Consider the following 19,127-nt stretch of genomic DNA (forward strand, 5'->3'; position numbering starts at 1 on the left):
ATCCATTCATTCATTTATTTATTTATGTATTTTGAGAGAGAATGTCAGGGGAGGGGTAGAGGGACAGAGAAAATCCTCAAGGAAACTCCCCACTCAGTGCAGAGCTCCACACAGGCTGATCCCAGGCCCTGAGATCATGACCTAAGGTAAGATCGCTCAACCAACTGAGCCACCCAGGCTCCCCTCACTACCCTGTTTTGATGTTTAACTTGTAGAAGCCCTTACTTCTGGAGGTCCCTGTAGGAGGCAGTGGATACAGTTTTTGGTGTAGACAGGATCTAGGTACAAATTCCTGCTCCTAATGGCACAGTCCCTATGCAGGCTATGGGGCAAACTCATAGTACTATGTGTTGACCTTTAGGAGGTCAGTCTGTATTTCATAAGGAAATCATATGTGGAGAATGAAGAAATGGTCTAAAATTCATCCAGTAAGATCCCTGAGGCATCACGTGGGCAGGGTCCGCTACTAGGCATTGGGGAGAGGAAGATGGGATTCTTGCCTCGTCAGGGTTCCTGACCTAACAGATAACTGCGGTGGGGCCTTCACATTGATGGGTGCTATCTTTCACTCTGTTGCATTTACAGGGACACCTAGAAGAGCGGGGCCTTGGTGTGTAGTCTCTAAACCAGGACTCAGTCACATCCTGAGTAGACAGGATTATTGGCCCTCCCTGCACCCACACTCTTGCTGTGTCTCTCTGTGGGCAGAGTGTACTTTCCTGTCCCCTGGCTCGGGGATTGGCCATGTGACTTACTTGGACCCATGGACTAGGCAGAAATGAAAGTATGACAGTTCTGTGTCTAGGCTTGGAGAGGCCCAATGAAGTTTCTGGTTGGCCTCATATGCTTCCCTCGGGTTGCCGCTGCCTCTTCAGCCTGGGCCCCAGAGCCCACCCAGGTGGAAAAGAGCTAGCTAGCCCTGCTGATCTGCAGACTAGCACGGAGAAGCAGTGCTGACCCAGCCAGCAGAGCATTCAAGTACAGCTGGACCAGCCATCCTGTGAGAACCGGTATTCCAGTTCACTGAGTTTGGGGATGGTTTATTAGTTAGCATTGTTGTGGCGAAAGATAACCAATACACGTTATTGGTTATAACGTTATTGGTTAACCTTTATTAGGCTATAGGTTCAGCCACTGTAGTAGAGACCCAACACAGCAGTGGGTTAAATAAAAAAGAAGCTTACTGATCTCTCATATAATGATCTGGTTAAGTACTGTAATCCAGGGCTAGTTTGGTGGTTCATGTGTCAGGGAGCCAGGCTCCTCCTATTTTACTGCTCCACCATTGTAGGGTGTAGCCCTCTCTACATGAAGCCTTTGTATTGTTCACCGGTTGAAGTCTTCATTTCCCTTGGCCCTGTAAGCTGAAACACTCCACAGTGTGGCGCCAGACCCCTCTCCAGTGCTACACTGGAACACATTAAGGCTCACCTTGAAGCACCATTCCTGCTTCTGCTTCAGACCTCAGGACCTTTCCTCTTCTTGAATGGGTGTGCCTCCTCCCACACCCCCAGGGGGTGCCCCACCACTGTCGCCCAGGTCTCAACAACATCTCACCCTGACTAGGACCTCAGGGGCCAGAGCTGGTCATGCCTGGCGCTTCCCAGGACTGAGAGGCCCTGATTTCCATAGTGGCAGCAGCCAGCCAGTGTGACTCTTTGAGACGCCAAGGGTGAGAATCTCAGTCGTGCCTTTTGGTCATCTTCAGTCTGTCTTGCCCGCCTCTCACACCCTCAAATCCCTGCTGACCTCTGGTCCTGAAGAAGCCAGGGAACCTCTGCTCCACCTCCTGGTTCTCTTTGCACTAACTACGCCAGTAGTTTGGTGAGCATAAACAGTCTTGTTAGAATGGTCCCTCTGTTTTGAAGATCAGCTCAGGAGGGGTGGGCATCTGAATGGTAACAGATTCTTTCTCTAAACTCTAGCCAGGCTCCTCTGAGCCCTCTTCTTGATTCAACCTTATTTGGCTTGTGAAGACTTGAACAAACACTAACGTAGTTTTCAGCAGCTCATGACCACTGCCCTAGTAAGACCCCAGTCTCCCTTAAAGTGCCTGCCCGTGAAACTCAAGGCTGTCTAAAGAATTTGTTGCTTATTCCAGCCACCACCTGAAGATAAGGCCCCTGTTTCCCAGTTTCTGTGAGAGAGTAGGAGTCTAGCTTTGGTAAGTGCCAGTTAGCAAATCCAGATGGTTTCATATGGGCTAACCCCCTTCCTGCCTTTTGTAATCTTTGGCTTCTGACTATGGAGCCCCTACTCATTCCCTTCCCTAGTCCCTCAATCTCCCTGTGCAATACTCAGTCACCTCTGTACTTATCCCAGTTGAGTTCTGTTCATGATGAACTCTTTTCCCTGTGCCACTGCAATATTCTATTACTTTGGAAATCTGTCTGGACCACTTTAAGTATGCCTGGTTTGGTTTGTTTTTGACAGGGGAGATGTTCAGGATCAGCTTTTAAAATCAATTTGCTTATTTTTCAGGATCAGCCTTTTATTATTTTTTTTTAAATTTTTATTTATTTATGATAGTCATACACACACACAGAGAGAGAGAGGCAGAGACACAGGCAGAGGGAGAAGCAGGCTCCATGCACCGGGAGCCCGACGTGGGATTCTATCCCAGGTCTCCAGGATCGCGCCCTGGGCCAAAGTCAGGCGCTAAACCGCTGCACCACCCAGGGATCCGAAGATCAGTCTTTTAAATAAGCATCCCAAGGATGTTTGAGTTTAGAGGTCCAAAGGCCATATTTTTTTTTTAAAAAGATTTTATTTATTTATTCATGTGTGAGAGAGAGAGAGAGGCAGAGCACAGGCAGAGGGAGAAGCAGGCTTCATGCAGGAAGCCCGATGTGGGACTCGATCCCAGGACTCCAGGATCACGCCCTGGGCCGAAGGCAGGCGCTCAACCACTGAGCCACCCAGGGATCCCCACAAAGCCACATTTTTAGAAACTCTATTTCCCTATGGACACCGTTTCCTCTGGCAGCCCTTTTGAATGGGGGCTATGTTTTCTCAGATACCTCACTGCCATTAGTCCATCCAGCTTTCATTCCAGTGAGAACATTCTGGAGGCCAAACTAAGAATCAACTCCAAGTGCTTCTCCAGTCACCTCTGGGGATGACTGCATGTGATTGGTATCCAATATCTGGTACCTTAACCTGCTGCCCAGCTAAAATGACACCTTTTGTGTTTCTGACTTAGCTAGCTCTCCACCATGTTACTACTCCATGTAGACAACACCTTCCTTTTAGAAAGACTTTAACACCCACCCATTTGTTAGATAGTATTGGTTGGCTCTAGCTACCCACTTCTATCCCTTTCTTTGCAGGTGCTAGAAGCCCACAAACCACATTTCACAGATTCCCTTGACAGCAGAGTTCTGCCATAAAATCTAGGGGGTGAAAAGGAGGTGGAAACCATTCTTTCCTCCTCTGCAGTAGCAGATGCGCAGGCTACATGTTGGGACTCCATGTTGCCAGTCACAGGCTTGGGACCATGGAGTGCTGCAGTGACTTCAGCAGTGGGTTCCCAAAATGTACTGACTTTTGAGTGGCAGCAGCAGCTTTGAATGTATGGAAAGCAGCTGTGGTAAAGTAACCTGAAAAAAAAAATAAAAATAAATAAAAAATAAAGTAACCTGACATTCACCACTGCTAGCCCCACAGTGGTGAGCATCCATTCCTTGTAAGACATTATGACTGGAGCTGATACCAAGGGATGGATGCTTAACCATCTGAGCCACCCTGGCATCCCAGAAGTGGAGGGAGTTGTGCTTCTTCCACAGATTGTGCTTCATTATCCCTGTGCTTCATTATCTGTGTTGGTTGAGGAAGGCAGTAGTAGGTTTGGTGGTGGGCGGCATTGGGAGAGAGCATGGTAGCACACATCTGACCCTCAATGGAGTCAGGAGAGGCTAGTAGGGTGGTCCATGAGAATGGGTAAGTGGCACCACCAATATATTTTCTGAAATAAAGGAGTGAGGAGGGCAGTCTTGGGTAATTACCACCCTCACACATTTTTCTTTACCCTAGCCCTCCAGCCCCTCCCTGCTAGCTATCCAAGGGTTGGGATTATTATTTTTTTTTAAAGAAAAGGAACAAAATACCCCAATGTGAATTATCTATAGCTTGTAACAATGAAGAACCCCCTATGCCAAGACAGGGCATATATTTTGTGTATGAGTTTGAGTGCTTGGGAAGAAAAAGAGGCCTTAGCCCTACTGTGGAGCTAGGCTCAGTGATCCAAATATTCTGGTAATGCTAAAAATCTTACAAGAGGGGCCAGAAACAGATGATCTTCTATGGGCAGGTCAAGCATGTTGTGAATAACTTGTATTTGGTGAACCAGGGGGGAGAGCGCCAGAATAAACTGCCAATTGATTTAATAGATATGTTTTCCAGTTTTCAGACACTGGTTTTATTGGGGAAACGAGGGGAAGATACTCCTATTCATCCTTCCTTGCGGGCACTGCCTCTTGTGGAAGTACAGTCTCCCACGAGGGATTCTAGATTCAGGTCTGTTCCTCTCACCAATGTCCCCTGTTACCTGTATATACATGTTTATTTCCATTTTAATTCCTTACCACATGGCTAGAATTGGTTATTAATTTATACATTTTTAATATGAGAAAAATAAGTATTTTACAAGCAATGCTGAGAAGCCATTATCAGAAAATAAACTTTATGGTGGGAATGTGAACTAGTGCAGCCACTCTGGAAAACTGTGTGGAGGATCCTCAAAGAGTTAAAAATAGATCTGCCCTACGACCCAGCAATTGCACTGCTGGGGATTTACCCCAAAGATACAGATGCAATGAAACGCCAAGACACCTGCACCCCGATGTTTCTAGCAGCAATGTCCACAATAGCCAAAGTGTGGAAGGAGCCTTGGTGTCCATCGAAAGATGAATGGATAAAGAAGATGTGGTCTATGTATACAGTGGAATATTACTCAGCCATTAGAAACGACAAATACCCACCATTTGCTTCGACGTGGATGGAACTGGAGGGTATTATGCTGAGTGAAATAAGTCAATCGGAGAAGGACAAACATTATATGGTCTCATTCATTTGGGGAATACAAAAAATAATGAAAGGGAATAAACGGGAAAGGAGAAAAAAATGAGTAGGAAATATCAGAAAGGGAGACAGAACATAAAAGACTCCTAACTCTAGGAAACGAACTAGGGGTGGTAGAAGGGGAGCTGGGCGGGGTGTAGGGGTGACTGGGTCACAGGCACTGACGGGGGCACTTTATGGGATGAGCACTGGGTGTTATTCTATATGTTGGCAAATTGAACACCAATAAAAAATAAATTTTTTAATAAAAATAAAAATAAACTTTATAGACAGCCTGAGGCAGGACAAAGTCACTTGAGGACGATGACGGTGCGGAGTTCACTGTCGCTCTCCTCACCCAGGTCTTCAGCAGCTGAATCTGCAGCCCGAGGCTTCTCTACTGGGGCACCACCTTTCTCTCTGCAAAAAAGAAGAATGCCTTTAACTCTGTAAAGGAACAATTAAACTTTTCATAATTAACTCATTTTAGAAAAGAAGTATAAATTGTCCCCAATCAGGTACCCTGGTTCCTTGTTGAAAATCTCATCCTCATCAGAAGAATCCCTGTCGTGTAGCTTCTGTGCCATGTTTTTCTTCCGTGTGGCATTGAGAGGTCTGTACATGTCCCGAAGCCACAGTGGCCGCCTTCTCCAGAAAAAGCCCTAGAAAACAGAAAGGACATTGTTAATTCTGCATTTCCCCTGCTCTCTCCAGCCATGGGACTTTATCTTCCTCAGATTTACCTGATTCTCCCGTTGGATTGAACATCTCTTATGCAGCAGAGAATTAAAGAAGAGCCTTGGAGGAAACACATATGCAGACAATTAGTGATTCACGCCATTTCCCATGCCTCTCACAATGTGTATCTCTGGTCCTATTAGGACATCTCAGTCCATAATCACAGGAAGCAAAATCACTACGGACCTCGGATCCTGAAAATAATCCCACGCATGCTACACTTCCAGAATTTTCCCATGTATGTCCATAATGGCCCCACAATTTCTCTGGGGAGGCCTTTGTATGTGGCTTGGCATTGAGTATAAGCAAGATTTTCATCCTGCTCACCTGGGCCTATGGCCAAGTGCCCTCGTGCAGTGAACAGACTGTGCAACTATAACACAGAAGCACCTTACTCTCTCCAGAAGCAGTTTACTTTGGTCCCCTTTGGACTTTGTCTCATAGGCATCATTTGCTGGGGAGGAGGAGAGAGAGGTGTTTCTATTTTCCTAGCTGCTTTATCCTACAAGTTGATTCACACCAAATAAATGCACAAGTCCAACCAACAAAGTTACCTAACTCACTGACTTTCTCATTGCAGGCAGTGGCTAATGAGTGAGTGAGGAAGGTCACAGCCAGCACTAAAACACAAAATATTATTTTTGAATATAAACAATATAGAAAGAATCAGAATGTATAGTAAGTTTGTCTTAGAAACTGCTTATGTTGGCTCGCCCAGGTGGCTCAGCAGTTTAGTAATGCCTTTGGCTCAGGGCGTGTGTGGTCCTGGTCTGGGGATGGACTCCACATTAGGCTCCATGAGAGGAGCCTGCTTATCCCTCTATCTCTCTGCTTCTCTCTCTGCGTCTCTCATGAATAAATTAAAAAATATTTTTAAAAACCTGCTTATGTCTTGACAGTATGTATGTACGGAGTTGTGACATAAAATGTAGCTCACAGCCCAAGAACAGTATAATCAGAGGAGAAGTGCCCCTCTGGAAAGGAACCATCTTCTGACACTCAGTAGCAGTATGCCCATGGGGCAATTTACCTTCCCTTTCTTCTCCATTTCCTTATTATAAAAGGAAGAGACAAACTATTACCTAAGGCCTCTCCCAGTTAACAGTCTATGGAGTCTGGACAAAGGGAATGGAGAGTGGTGGATCAAAAACTAGGAGGAGGAGGGAAGTTTTCCTGCCACTTTACAGGAAGGAGTCCTATTTTTCTGCCTTCCATCAGCCTTGAAGACTAGGCCTCTTAGCCCAAGACTCTGTAGCCAGGCCTGATGGTCAGTACCAGCAGGAACAGGTGCACCCAACCCCTCTCCACCCTTTTTCTTTAAAGGAGTACTGACAGTAGATGCTCTGTGTCAGTTCCATTCTAACTCAGATTTGTCTGGGAAGCTAATTTTGCTGGATCCAGGCAAAGCATTAGACCAAATCAATATTCTTTCTGCCTTTGGTAGTTTCCTGGGTGTAAAACAAGGGGAGTGAAATAGGAGTTCTAAAATCTAGTTCTGAAATTCTGCTTTAATAATTGCCAATTTACCTTGAGCCTCCTTCTTCATCTTCCACTGGTGCTGCTCTATGAGAATAAATCTGTTTTGGAAGAAAACATATCACAGGTACCCATCTCAATAACCATGCCTCCAAATCTGTATTCATTCCTTTGTATTTTAAGTCTTATTCAGCCTTTTTGGAGAGCAGGAATTCTATTTTTTAGTAGTCCTTTGACTCTTCCATAGTCCCAACTTGGGAACTTGTGTGCAGCTGGCAATACATTTTATTGTCTGTTTTAGATGACATCCAACAGGTAATTCCTAATAAAAATTCTTAGAAGTAAGAAAAGAAAAGTATCTACCAGAAACCTAAATAGCAACATTGTTTTAAAGTCAAGGACAAGAGTTCAATGCCTATTATTCCTGTTACTATTCATCACGTTGAAGAGGTCCTAATCAATGCAATAGGAAAACACTTCTTTTAAAGATTCCAGGCATCTCAATGCAATAGGAAAAATTAAGTATTGGAAAGTAAGAAACAAAACATATTGGCATATGAAATTATGGACAACCTAAAAGGCCCAAGAGAGTCAACTTAAATTTTACTGTAGTGGGATGCCTGGGTATCTCAGCAGTTGAGCGCCTGCCTCTGGCTAAGTGCATGATCCCAGGGTCCTGGGATCAAGTCCCACATCAGGGTCCCTGAATGGACCCTGCTTCTCCCTCTGCCTGTGTCTCTGCTTCTCTCTCTGTGTCTCTCATGAATAAATAAAATCTTTAAAAATATAGAAAAATAAATTTTACTGGAAGTGCTCTGAGAATTCAGTAAGATGGCTAAATACAAAATCAAGAGCTCAACATGCAAAATGCAATAGCTTTTTTATGTTCCACAAATAACTAATTAACAAATGGAAGAATGGTCCATTTATAATATCAATAAAAGGAAGGATACCTCGGTGGCTCTATGGTTTAGTGCCTGCCTTCCGCCTAGGGTGTGATCCTGGAGTCCCGGGATCGACTCCCACATCAGGCTCCCTGCATGGAGTCTGCTTCTCCCTCTGCCTGTGTCCCTGCCTCTCTCTGTGCGTGTCTCATGAATAAATAAATAAAATCTTAAAAAAAGATTAAAAAATATCAATAAAAGACATAAAGTACCTAGGAATAAACTTACAGCAAAGAATGGGGAAGACCTTTGAGATGAAAACATTAAAACTCTTCTGAAGGACTTTAAGAAATGAATACATGATGATACCATGTTCCTAGAATATTGCAAAGATGTCAATTCTCCTCAAACTCAATGCAATCCTATTCAAATCCCAAGATAGTTTTTCTTTTTTTTAAATAAAAACTGGCCAGCTGACATTTGGTAAAGGGATATGCAAGTCTAGCTATGAAATGTATGAAAAAGGAGATCAAAGAGCATGAGCGTAACTCTACCAGACATCAAAATAGGTTATTATAAAGCAATTGGAATTAAGTATATAGTGTGATATGGGAAAGGAAACTGGACTGATAAGAATCCAGATAAGAAAAGTATTTTAGAGACGCCTGGGTGGCTGAGTGGTAGAGCATCTGCCTTTGACTCATAGGGTGAACCCGGGTCTGGGGATCAAGTCTCACATTGGGCTCCCTGAGACGAGCCTGCTTTTCTCTCTGCCTATGTCTCTGTCTCTGTGTGTGTGTGTCTCATGAATAAATAAAATCTTACAAAAAAACAGTATTTTAGATCTGTTAAGAAAGAATGAACCATTCAATAAAAGATTTTAAAGTAACTGGGTATTTCTTTAGGGGGAAAATGTTAGATCCCCTACCTCAACCATACCTAAAAACAAAACAGATCTATGCAGGTTGAAAAATATAAATTATAACAAATATAAGTATAGACGAAGACAGTATAAAGGCAACAAAGGCCTCGCTAACAAGACCCACATCCCATAGGCCACAAGGAAAGAACTCGCATATATGGTGACAGACTCAAAACATCTCCCATTTCTTGTAGTCTCGCCCCCTTCACCCTTGGATTGTTGGTCATCTTCTGGTGACTGATAAAACTCTTTTCATATTAAATATATTAATCCTTTCAGTGGCTTCCACTGAATTTCAGTGTTTCAAATGCTGGCCAGTGTTTTCATCTTTAAGGAGACAGAACAGTGGAATAAGAGCACAGGATTTGCAGTTAAGTAAAACTGGGTTCTGCTTTGGGTTTTGCCACTGGAGCCTTAAGCTGATCCCCTTTTATGTATGAAAGAGGGATGGTAATATTGTCCTCCCAGGGTTGTGGGCATGAAATTGGATATGGAAAATTCTTCTTCCTATGCTTGGCATAAACCAGTGCCAAGTCATTATGGAACTGAAGAAAAGGTAAACAGGCAACCTCCAGCACAGGTGACTATAAACATGACATGCTTTGGAGTAGCCTGATGCAGGATTTTAGCTACAGTATTTTAACCAAAACTATTCACATAATTCAGTGTGTGGAAAAAGCTGCTGAGTAAATCTAATTAATCAACAAGATGATATTTTTATCTTTAAGCCATGTCCTTTTTTCCAGGATGACTGATATAGCTCCATGAGGGTGGATACTATCTCTCATCATTTCAACCAAGGAAAGAAATCAGTGGTAGTCTGAAAGTGGCTGGTGAGTACATCTAACCACAGAATTTTGAGTTGAGGAAATGTTACTATCATGTTAACTTGGCCTTCTTAAACCTAACGTCCCAAAACAGTCTAATGGCTTGTTGCCTTGTTTATAATCCATAAATCACCTGGCAATGGAAAGTTCCTTTAAAAATCCCCAGAATAGGGCAGCCCCAGTGGCGTAGCGGTTTAGCACTGCCTGTAGCCCATTGTGTGATCCTGGGGACCCAGGATCAAGTCCCACATCAGGCTCCTTGCATGGAGCCTGCTTCTCCCTCTGCCTGTGTCTCAGCCTCTCTGTGTCTCTCGTGAATAAATAAAATCTTAAAAAAAAAAAAGAATTGCTTCTCTTTAAAAAAATAAAATAAAATAAAAATCCCCAGAATATACTTGGCAATAAAAGAATGAAGTACATGTCAGTCTGTCAGACAGAAGAGAAATACCAAGTATCAGTAAGTGAGAAAGTGGCTTTGATTTTAAGTTTGTAAATTCTGAATCTATTATAAAGACAAAAGATTTTCTGGAAATCTGAATTAATGGTTGTTCTTACCTCAATGAGACAGAAAACTATAATCAAAATCATTACTACTACAGTCACAGATATTGCCAAGATGAGTTTGTTGTTATAGCCATAACCTGGAACTTCTTTTGTTGGCTAAAAAAACAAAAAACAAAAAACAAAGAACAATTTTTTAGAAATCAAAGAAAAGGATGAAAGCTAACTATTCTTAAGCTACTCTAAAACCTCATTCTTTCAGTGGAGTGGCGTATAGGTTCTTAAGAAATATACCAAATCTAATGTGTTATATAATTTTATCATTAGCCCTTTCTTCAATAATATATTTATCTTGTATGTTAAGTCCTCTTCTCATCTACCTGGGAAGAGTGGCACCATTCTCTAAATGAGCAAAGTGGCAGATCACTGTCTCAGCCAACATTAATGGCTAAGACAAGACCCAGACTGGGAGGCCCTGGTCCTTGTGCATGGGTGCTTTAATTGCATGTCCTAAACTGACTAAAAGTTCAGACCCCATCTTTCAGGAGTTATCCTCACCTCACTTGACTTCTGCTCTTTCTGTTCACTCTGGGCTTCTGTGCTCTCATTGATATAGTTCTCAGTCTTCCATTGGTCTGTATCCCACTCTGCCTTGGACACCTTTACTTCCTGCTGCTCGCTGAGAAGCTTCATCAGGAGGCCTGTTCTGGAGATAAGCTTGGCACAGGCCAGTTGCACATTGGTCTCAGAGCAGTCCATTTTCAAAGTCCGGATAACATGAGAAATGAGCCTTCTCACGTCATTATTCGGGATGAGGGACCGTAGCTGCTGGTTTAGCTGAATTTCAAATAGATCACCTGCGGATGAGAGCTTTGCAACACTGAAGCCTGTGGGCTTTGGGGGCAAGTCAGTGACCAAGTTGTGGTATTCCCATTGTGTTTCATTGGTTTGTTTAACAGTCGGCACAAAGTTGTCTCTGGTGGTAGTAGAATATGTATTGGAAAGATTCCTACGGTTTGTGAATTCAGGGGGAGTTTGTTCTGATACAGTAGTGCTTCCTGGAGAAATAATTTCTTCAGAAGCATTCTGTGCAGTAGTGTTTTCTACAGTAGTGTTTTCTTTAGAAGGTTCTGAAAGAGTAAATAATTCTGGAAAAGGATTTTCCTGAATTCGTTTTTCTGAAGATGAAATAGCCTCCTGTGAAGGGGAATCGATGAGGCTCCTGACGGCAGGCAATGGAGGCCTCTGTGCAGGCATCAATCTATTCGAGAGTGAGTTTTTCTTTCTGAACTTTTTACTTTTTTTGGTCTTGGGTGTTCTTTGGACTATACGTGAGCGAATTTTATGGAAAATATACTTTTTTCCAGAATGCGAGACTGGTCTGGAAGCCTCCATTTCCCTAACTCTAGCATTCGCATCTTCTAAAACAACAATGGGGTAGGTTGAGTCTTCTGATTTGGTTTTCACCTTAGGTAGGGATTTTGGAGCAGTGGAGGCAGAAGGCTTGCCCATTATGTTTTGCTTCGGGAAAGAAGAGGCTGCTGCCTTGTGCTCCTTTATGAATGAAGACTCTGTGTGGACGGAGTTTCCCACTAATTTCCTGGGCCTCTGGGCCATGTGAAGCTCCTCCAGCTCCCTTGGGGATGGTCCACTGAGCCTTCTTTCTTTGGCCATGTTCTTCACAAATGACTGGGCACTCTGTTTCCCTTGGGTGCTCTGAACGTCCACTTCCTTGTAGTGCCTTTTCTGTAGGTCCTTGGGGCCCTTGAGAACACTGTTTTTTCTAAACCACCTCTTCCGTAAATTCTTAGACTTGGGAAGGGTCTTTTCCTGTCCTTGGGCAGTTTCCAATTTCTTAAATTTGGGACCTAAAATCCCGGGAGGTATAAGCATGGCAGTTTTTTCTTTCTTTTTTACCTCATCAATTTTTTCTTGAATTTCTGCATCTAACAAATTTTCCAGGAAAGAGAGTTTCCTCAGTTTATTTTTGTAAGTTGAATTGTTGGGTCCAGGTTCAAGAGAAGGGCTCTTTGTGTTGTTTTTCAAGTAACCCACAGGCTTGTCTCCATCTTGAACATTTGAAAACAGAGTTTTAATGAATGGTAGTAATGTTGATTCTACATCTTCTACATTTCCCTCTGAGAAATAAGGTAATATGTAATTCAGCGCACTGATAACATCACTTTCATCATTAAAGTCTAACTGCTCATTCATAAAGGCTGACAGACCGATGCCATTTTTGTCTGAGGATGCCTTCTCTGGCTCAATTGTCAGCTCAGTACTGGTACTCTTCTTCCGGGCTTTTAATACCTTCATGAATGATCCTTCTACATTCATTATAGATGCTTTTTCATCTGTCAGAAAAAGAAGAGACTAGTTTTGATAATGAAAGGCTGATAGCACAGTTTTTGTCAGTCCGCAGTCATACATCCCAGTCATAAAAATTAAGAACCAGCAAATATCTGAGTACCATTATCAAGGACACAAACTCAAACTTGAACCTATATTGGCAACAACAAAAGGAGAAAAGGGTATTTTTTTAAATGGCTATTTCTTCAGAACCTTTCACAACGTGAATGACTACATTTAGGATTATTCCATAATCCTTGGTCTCCAAGGGCCAATTATCTAGTACTTAAGAAAAGCCAAGTCTGGAAGACACTCAGCTAAACTGTCTGCAAATCTACTGTGACTCCTGGTATTCATATACCCTGTCCTGTACTGCTTCAGATGCAGTGGGAGCAGGGGGTTTCCTTCTTCTATCTCTTCAGTGTGCTTGTTTTCTTGCTACTACCACAGATGCCCATGAAAACACCCACTGCTAGTAGGGCCTCATCTGGACATGCCCTCTCCATCTACCCATCAATTACTATGCTTGGTCCCTGCTCCCATATATTGCAGCTCACACAAAACATAAGCTCTAGACAGAAAAAAAGCACTAAGTCCACCCTGGCTCTTTGCTTAAATTGGGCAGGGAACGAGTGTAGGCTAAGAGATTTTCCAGGTATGAGAGATATGCCAATGTGGAATGTTCGATAAATCAATGGAATAATACTTGAGGTTTTAAAATGCAGAAGGGATAAAGAAATTTTTTGTCAGAATGTGAAGAAATATACTTCACTTTCATTTCTAATATTTCTAGCTTTAGTTATTAGGGTACCATCCAGAGCTTCCCACTACATGAAAGTCAGCATATGGCTTGTGTACATGCACAGTATCATCCAACCGAGTTTCATTTCCAGAAGAATTAGAAGTATTTTCAGCGGTGTTGATGAGAGTCAGAGGAGGAGGTAATAAAGGTCACAAGAAAGGAGGAGCAACGGGCTTGTAGAGAGCCCTAAACGGGACACTTGAGTGCTAGGCAACAGTACTTAACACCTCTGATCTAATTTTTCCTCACCTGTAAAAGGAGGCTAAACATGCCTATTCTGCCCACCTCTAAGAGATAAGGGAGTAATTAGTAAAAAATTGTTTTGAAAAATAAGCAACATTGTATTTACAGAGGTAGCAAAGTGTTATTTATGATGTACCCTAGATCATTGATAGGGAACCATATTCAAGCTATCTGGGTGCAGAAGCACATTTTGGAAGTCATGAAGTTAGTGCCAATAAAACATAGTATACAGAAAAATACTTAAAAGTATCTGAGTGTTTTTGGATAGAAAAGCTGAGGATTCAGAAAAAGTTCAGAGTTGGACAGTCCAAGAATAGAAGAGTGCTCTGTATCCATAAGAAGGCAGCAGCTTCTGGTTAGGGAACAGGAACTCTCAGGCTCTGAATAAACTTTATCTATAAATCAGCATCACTTTTACTCTTGATAACTTGTAAAAACAAACAATAAACAAAAATATATCTCCACCTGTCATATAAGACAAGGGGGACCTGAGTTCTGATACATATGAAATTAGTTTACAAATTATGATGCATATGTTTTCATTTGGGAGTAATTAATTTAATAATGTAACTGAGAATCTGACTTATAACAAAGGAATAGTTCTTATAAATTTAGGGATTTTAAGGGTGCCTGTGTGGCTCAGTGGGTTAAGCATACAACTCTTGGTTTCAGCTCAGGTCATGATTTCAAGGTCATGGGATTGAGCCCTGCAATGGGCTCCACACTCAGTGGGGAATCTGTTTGAGATTCTCTCCCTCTGCCCCTCCTTCGACTCACATCTCTCTCTCTCTCAAATAAATCTTTGAAAAAAAAAAGAAATTTAGGGGTTTGAACTGTAAGTGAATAAAAATAATGCAGTGACATCATTAGTTAAAAATTGATCATTGTTGATTAAAAATAAAAATTAAAACATAAATAAAATTTAAAATATATCATGAGGTGATTCCTGGTTGGCTCAGCGGTTTAGCACCTGCCTTCAGCCTAGGGCGTGATCCTGGAGTCCTGGGATCAAGTCCCACATCAGGCTCCCTATATGGATCCTGCTTCTCCCTCTGCCTCTCTCTCTCTCTCTCTCTCTCTCTCATAAATAAAATCTTTAAATACAAATATTATATATATATCATGAGGCAATTCAAACTCACCACAACGTGTGGCATTTGTCAAACATTCACCGTCACAATGCAGCTTGACTGTCTTGCAAACAACCTCAATATTATTTTTGAGTTGGCAGAGACAACAGGACATACGGCTAGGTAATATCCTATAAATGGAAACACAGAGCATTATATTAGTGGTAAAGGGGTTACTTGAGTAGAAGATTCAGGCCAAGGTCTTCACAGGGCTCTGCATAAAGGAATTCTTGTGGCATATGATGGTTGGGTAGGGTTGAGTAGGGACCAGTTGGCCAATTGTTGCTCATGAATATTATAAATAAAGAGAAGGACAGAGGTGCTCAACCAATAGGTAAGGATGGTAGGGGGTATGATATACCTAGAATAAGACAGAGATAAGAACTGGGTGACATTGATCAGTAGTTCAGTTCAGAAGTATCTCCTTCTGACCCAAAAGTCTCACTTTGGGTTAAGAGCATACAGGAAGAGGGTAGACTTCTAAGAAGAGTCTGAGTAAGTCTAAAATATGGCCCACATCAAGGATAGAAAGCAATCAATCAAAACTAACCCAAAATCTACACAGGTGTTACAACTAGCAGACAAGGATGTTTAAAAAGTTACTATAACTGGGGTGCCTGGGTGCCACTGTTGGTTAAGCATCTGACTTTTGGTTTCAACTCAGGTCATGATCTCAGGCTCATAAGATCAAGCCCCTCACTGGGCTCCTAGATCACTGTAAGTCTGCTTGAGATTCCTCTGCCCCACCCACGTGTGCTCTCTTCTTTCTCTTAAATAAATTATAAAATCTTTATAAAAAAGTTATAACAATATTTCTTATGTTAAAGAAAACCAGACTGATGAGGCACCAGGGTGGCTCAATCAGTTAAATGTCTGCCTTCGGCTCAGGTCATGATCCCCGGGTCCCAAGATCGAGCTCCACATCAGTTTTGCTCCTCAGCAGAGAGCCTACTTCTCCCTCTCCTCTGCTCCCCCTGCTTGTGCTCTCACTCTCTGTCAAATAAATAAAATCTTAAAAAAAAAAAAATCCCAGACTAAGAAACCCATGTCTCTACTTAGTGAGTTATACAACAACTTCAAGTGGCCTAATATATGCATACATAGAGTCTACAAGGGAGAAGAAATATAATTTGAAAAATAATAGCCCCCAAATTGTCCAAACAGGTAACCCTAATAAACCCACAAATCCAAGAAGGTCAATGAACTCTAAACACAAGAAATATGGACAAAACTATGCCAAAGCACATCATAATCAAACTTCTCAAGCCATCAATAAAGAGAAAATGTTAAAAATAAGCCAAAGGAAAAACCTCCACACAACATATAGGGAAATAGAGATAACAATGGTAACATATTTCTTGTTGGAATTAATGGAACTCAGTAGAGCAACATCTTTAAAGCAGTGAAGCGGAGAGGGGACCAACAACTATCAAACTAGAATTCTATATCCAGATCTTTCAAAAATAAAAGCAAAACAAAAGACTGAGACCTACAAAAGCTGAAAGAAGTCATCATTAGTAGATTTACACTGTAGAAAAGCTAAAGAAAGTATTTTCAAGCAGAAGGAAAATGATTGCGATAGAAATGTGGATCCACACAAAAGGAAGAAGAACATTAGAACTGGTAACTCCAAAGGTAAATACATAAGGTTTTTCTTACTATTTAAATATCTGAATACAATATGATTTCACTTATATGTAGAATCTTAAACAAATGAAAACTGACAACAAAAAGAAGAGAGAAACAGATTCATGAATATGGAGAACAAACTGGTGGTTATTAAAGTAGAGGGCGGGGATATGGTCAAAATGAGTGAAAAGACGTAAGAAGTACAAACTTCTAGTTATAAAGTAAGTCTCCAGATGAAAAGTACAATGTAGGGAATATAGTTAATAATACCGTAATACACTTATTGTGGTATTAATTCTTCAATCACTATGTTGTACATCTGAAACTAATTTAATATACATCAACTATACTTCCTAAAGGAGTTAACTTATTGTTTAAACAAAAAAATAATATAGTGTGCTGTTTAGAAGTAAAGCAAAATGTATGAAGACATTAGCACAAAGGCCAGTAAGGGAGAAATGAAGTACACTATATATTGTAAGGTTCTTATGCCAATCATGAAATCATATATTATTTGAAGATAGACTGTGAAAAGTTAAAGATGAACACTACAAGCCATTAAACTACTGCTAAACTAACAAAACCTGAGTTGTAATTAACTAGCCAACAAATAAAATTTAATTTAATTTAATTTAATTTAATTTAATTTAATTTAATTTAATTTAATTTAAAAGTGTACTCAGTCATCCAAAAGTAGGAAGAAAAAGAAAAAAAATAGCAAAACAAAGAACAGATGGGACACATAGAGAGTTTAGTAGCTTTAAATGTAGTCATGTTAATAATTACATTAGGTGTAATGGTATAATCACCCTAATTAAAATATAAAAAAGCAAAAGCCAACTATATGCTGTCTATAAGAATCATCTGCAATAGAAATATACAAGTAGGTTAAAAGTATAGAAAAAATTGTGCTATGCTAACAGTAATCAAAAGAAACCTTGGGTGGCTACATTACTGTAAGACAAAGTGCATTTCAAAGTAAAAAAATATTACCAAGGATAAAGGAGGTTATTCCATCATTATAGGAATATCAACTAATAAAAAAGACATAACCTAAAAATTTATGCATCTGATAACAGAACTTCAAAATATATGAAGGAGAATGGCAAAGAGAGACAAATAAATACACAATTATAGTTGGAAATTTCAATATTGCTTTCTAAATAATTGACAGAAAAATATATAGAAAATCAGTAAAGATATAGCAGACTTGAATAACACTATCTACATACTTGACCTAACTGACATTATAGAATGCTCCACCCAAAATCAGAGTACTCATTTTTTTCAAGTAGATACATAATAGTTACCAAAATAGATCATAGGCTCATCTAATACCAGAATTCATGGGTATAACACAAGCCTCAATAAGTTTAAAAGGATTTAAGTCATTCAACATATGTTCTGTGACTACAATGGAATTAAATTAGAAATGAACAGATTTGAAAAATCTCCAAATTATTTAGAAACTAAACAACATACTTCTAAGTAACCCTGCCAGTCAAAGAAATCAAAAGAGAAATTAAGAGCTATTTCGTACTAAAACTGAAACCATGTCAACATATGGGATGTTGCTAATGCGGTGTTCAGCTTCCCCAGTATCCACTTTTAAGAAATTAAAAAAAGAAAAGAAAATTAATCATTGAATAAGGAGAAGAAATAGCATAATAGAGATCAAGGCACAAATAAAGAAAACGGAAAACAAAAATAGAGAGGCCAGTGAAATGAAAAGACAGTTTTTATTTATTTATTTTTAAAAATTGTAATTATTTATTCATGAGAGATACAGAGAGAGGGGCAGAGACATAGGCAGAGGGAGAAGCAGGCTCCCTGTGGGGAGCTTGAAAAGGGACTCGATTCTAGGACTCCAGGATCACGACCTGAGCCAAAAACAGATGCTCAACCACTGAGCCACGCAGGTGCCCCAAAAGACAGTTTTTGGAGAAGATAAATAAAACTGATAAACCTCTAGGCAGACTGATTAAGACAAGACAAGAGAAGACATAAATTATCAGTATCAGAAATGAGAGGGGTCAGGGATCCCTGGGTGGCTCAGCAGTTTAGCGCCTGCCATCGGCCCAAAGCCTGATCCTGGAGTCCCGGGATCAAGTCCCACATCAGGCTCCCAGCATGGAGACTGCTTCTCCCTCTGCCTGTGTCTCTGCCTCTGTCTCCCCCCTCTCTCTCTCTGTGTCTCTCATGAATAAATAAAATCTTAAAAAAAAAACGGGGTGACATGTCCCTTGTTTCTTTTCTTTTTTTTTTTTTTAAGATTTTATTTTTATTTATTCATGAGAGACACAGAGAGAGGCAGAGGCAGAGGCAGAGGGAGAAGCAGGCTCCCTGCAGGGAGCCTCATGTGGGATTCAATCCCAGAATCCCGAGGTCATGAGCTGAGCCAAAGGGAGATGCTCAACCACTGAGCCACCCAGGCATCCCTACAGATATTAAAAGGATAAGAAGGGAATATTATAAAATAATTTGTCAATCAATTCAAGGTGAAATGAACAGATCATAAAAGATGTAAACTACTCAAAAATAAATATGTAACTTAAATATCACTATTAA

The 19,127-nt window shown here is 40.9% G+C and overlaps 1 protein-coding gene and 1 long non-coding RNA gene across 57 annotated transcripts in view; one reads left to right on the top strand and one right to left on the bottom strand.

Moving 5' to 3' along the window:
- LOC144286882 (uncharacterized) overlaps nucleotides 1-19,127 on the top strand; it is a 131,937-nt gene that overhangs the window by 78,638 nt on the left and 34,172 nt on the right. For 42 of the 50 annotated variants that reach the window (XR_013354825.1, XR_013354829.1, XR_013354832.1 and 39 more), the window contains 2 exons: nucleotides 4,402-4,515; nucleotides 9,825-9,911. This is a non-coding gene — a long non-coding RNA (uncharacterized LOC144286882). The remainder of the gene's footprint in view (nucleotides 1-4,401; nucleotides 4,516-9,824; nucleotides 9,912-19,127) is intronic. The other 8 variants (XR_013354801.1, XR_013354812.1, XR_013354809.1 and 5 more) reach the window with 2 other exon arrangements.
- LOC144286867 (uncharacterized) overlaps nucleotides 5,329-19,127 on the bottom strand; it is a 42,311-nt gene continuing 28,512 nt past the window's right edge. For 4 of the 7 annotated variants that reach the window (XM_077853918.1, XM_077853917.1, XM_077853915.1 and 1 more), the window contains 7 exons: nucleotides 14,943-15,061; nucleotides 10,965-12,760; nucleotides 10,461-10,565; nucleotides 7,324-7,373; nucleotides 5,802-5,856; nucleotides 5,581-5,720; nucleotides 5,329-5,478 (listed from right to left, as the gene is read on the bottom strand). In XM_077853918.1, coding sequence (XP_077710044.1) covers nucleotides 5,370-5,478; nucleotides 5,581-5,720; nucleotides 5,802-5,856; nucleotides 7,324-7,373; nucleotides 10,461-10,565; nucleotides 10,965-12,760; nucleotides 14,943-15,061 — 2,374 coding nt within the window. In that variant the 3' untranslated portion in view covers nucleotides 5,329-5,369. Of the gene's footprint in view, nucleotides 5,479-5,580; nucleotides 5,721-5,801; nucleotides 5,857-7,323; nucleotides 7,374-10,460; nucleotides 10,566-10,964; nucleotides 12,761-14,942; nucleotides 15,062-19,127 lie in introns of those variants that run through there. The other 3 variants (XM_077853916.1, XM_077853919.1, XM_077853920.1) reach the window with 3 other exon arrangements.

Source organism: Canis aureus, chromosome 16, assembly GCF_053574225.1.
Source record: "Canis aureus isolate CA01 chromosome 16, VMU_Caureus_v.1.0, whole genome shotgun sequence".
NCBI lineage: Eukaryota > Metazoa > Chordata > Mammalia > Carnivora > Canidae > Canis > Canis aureus.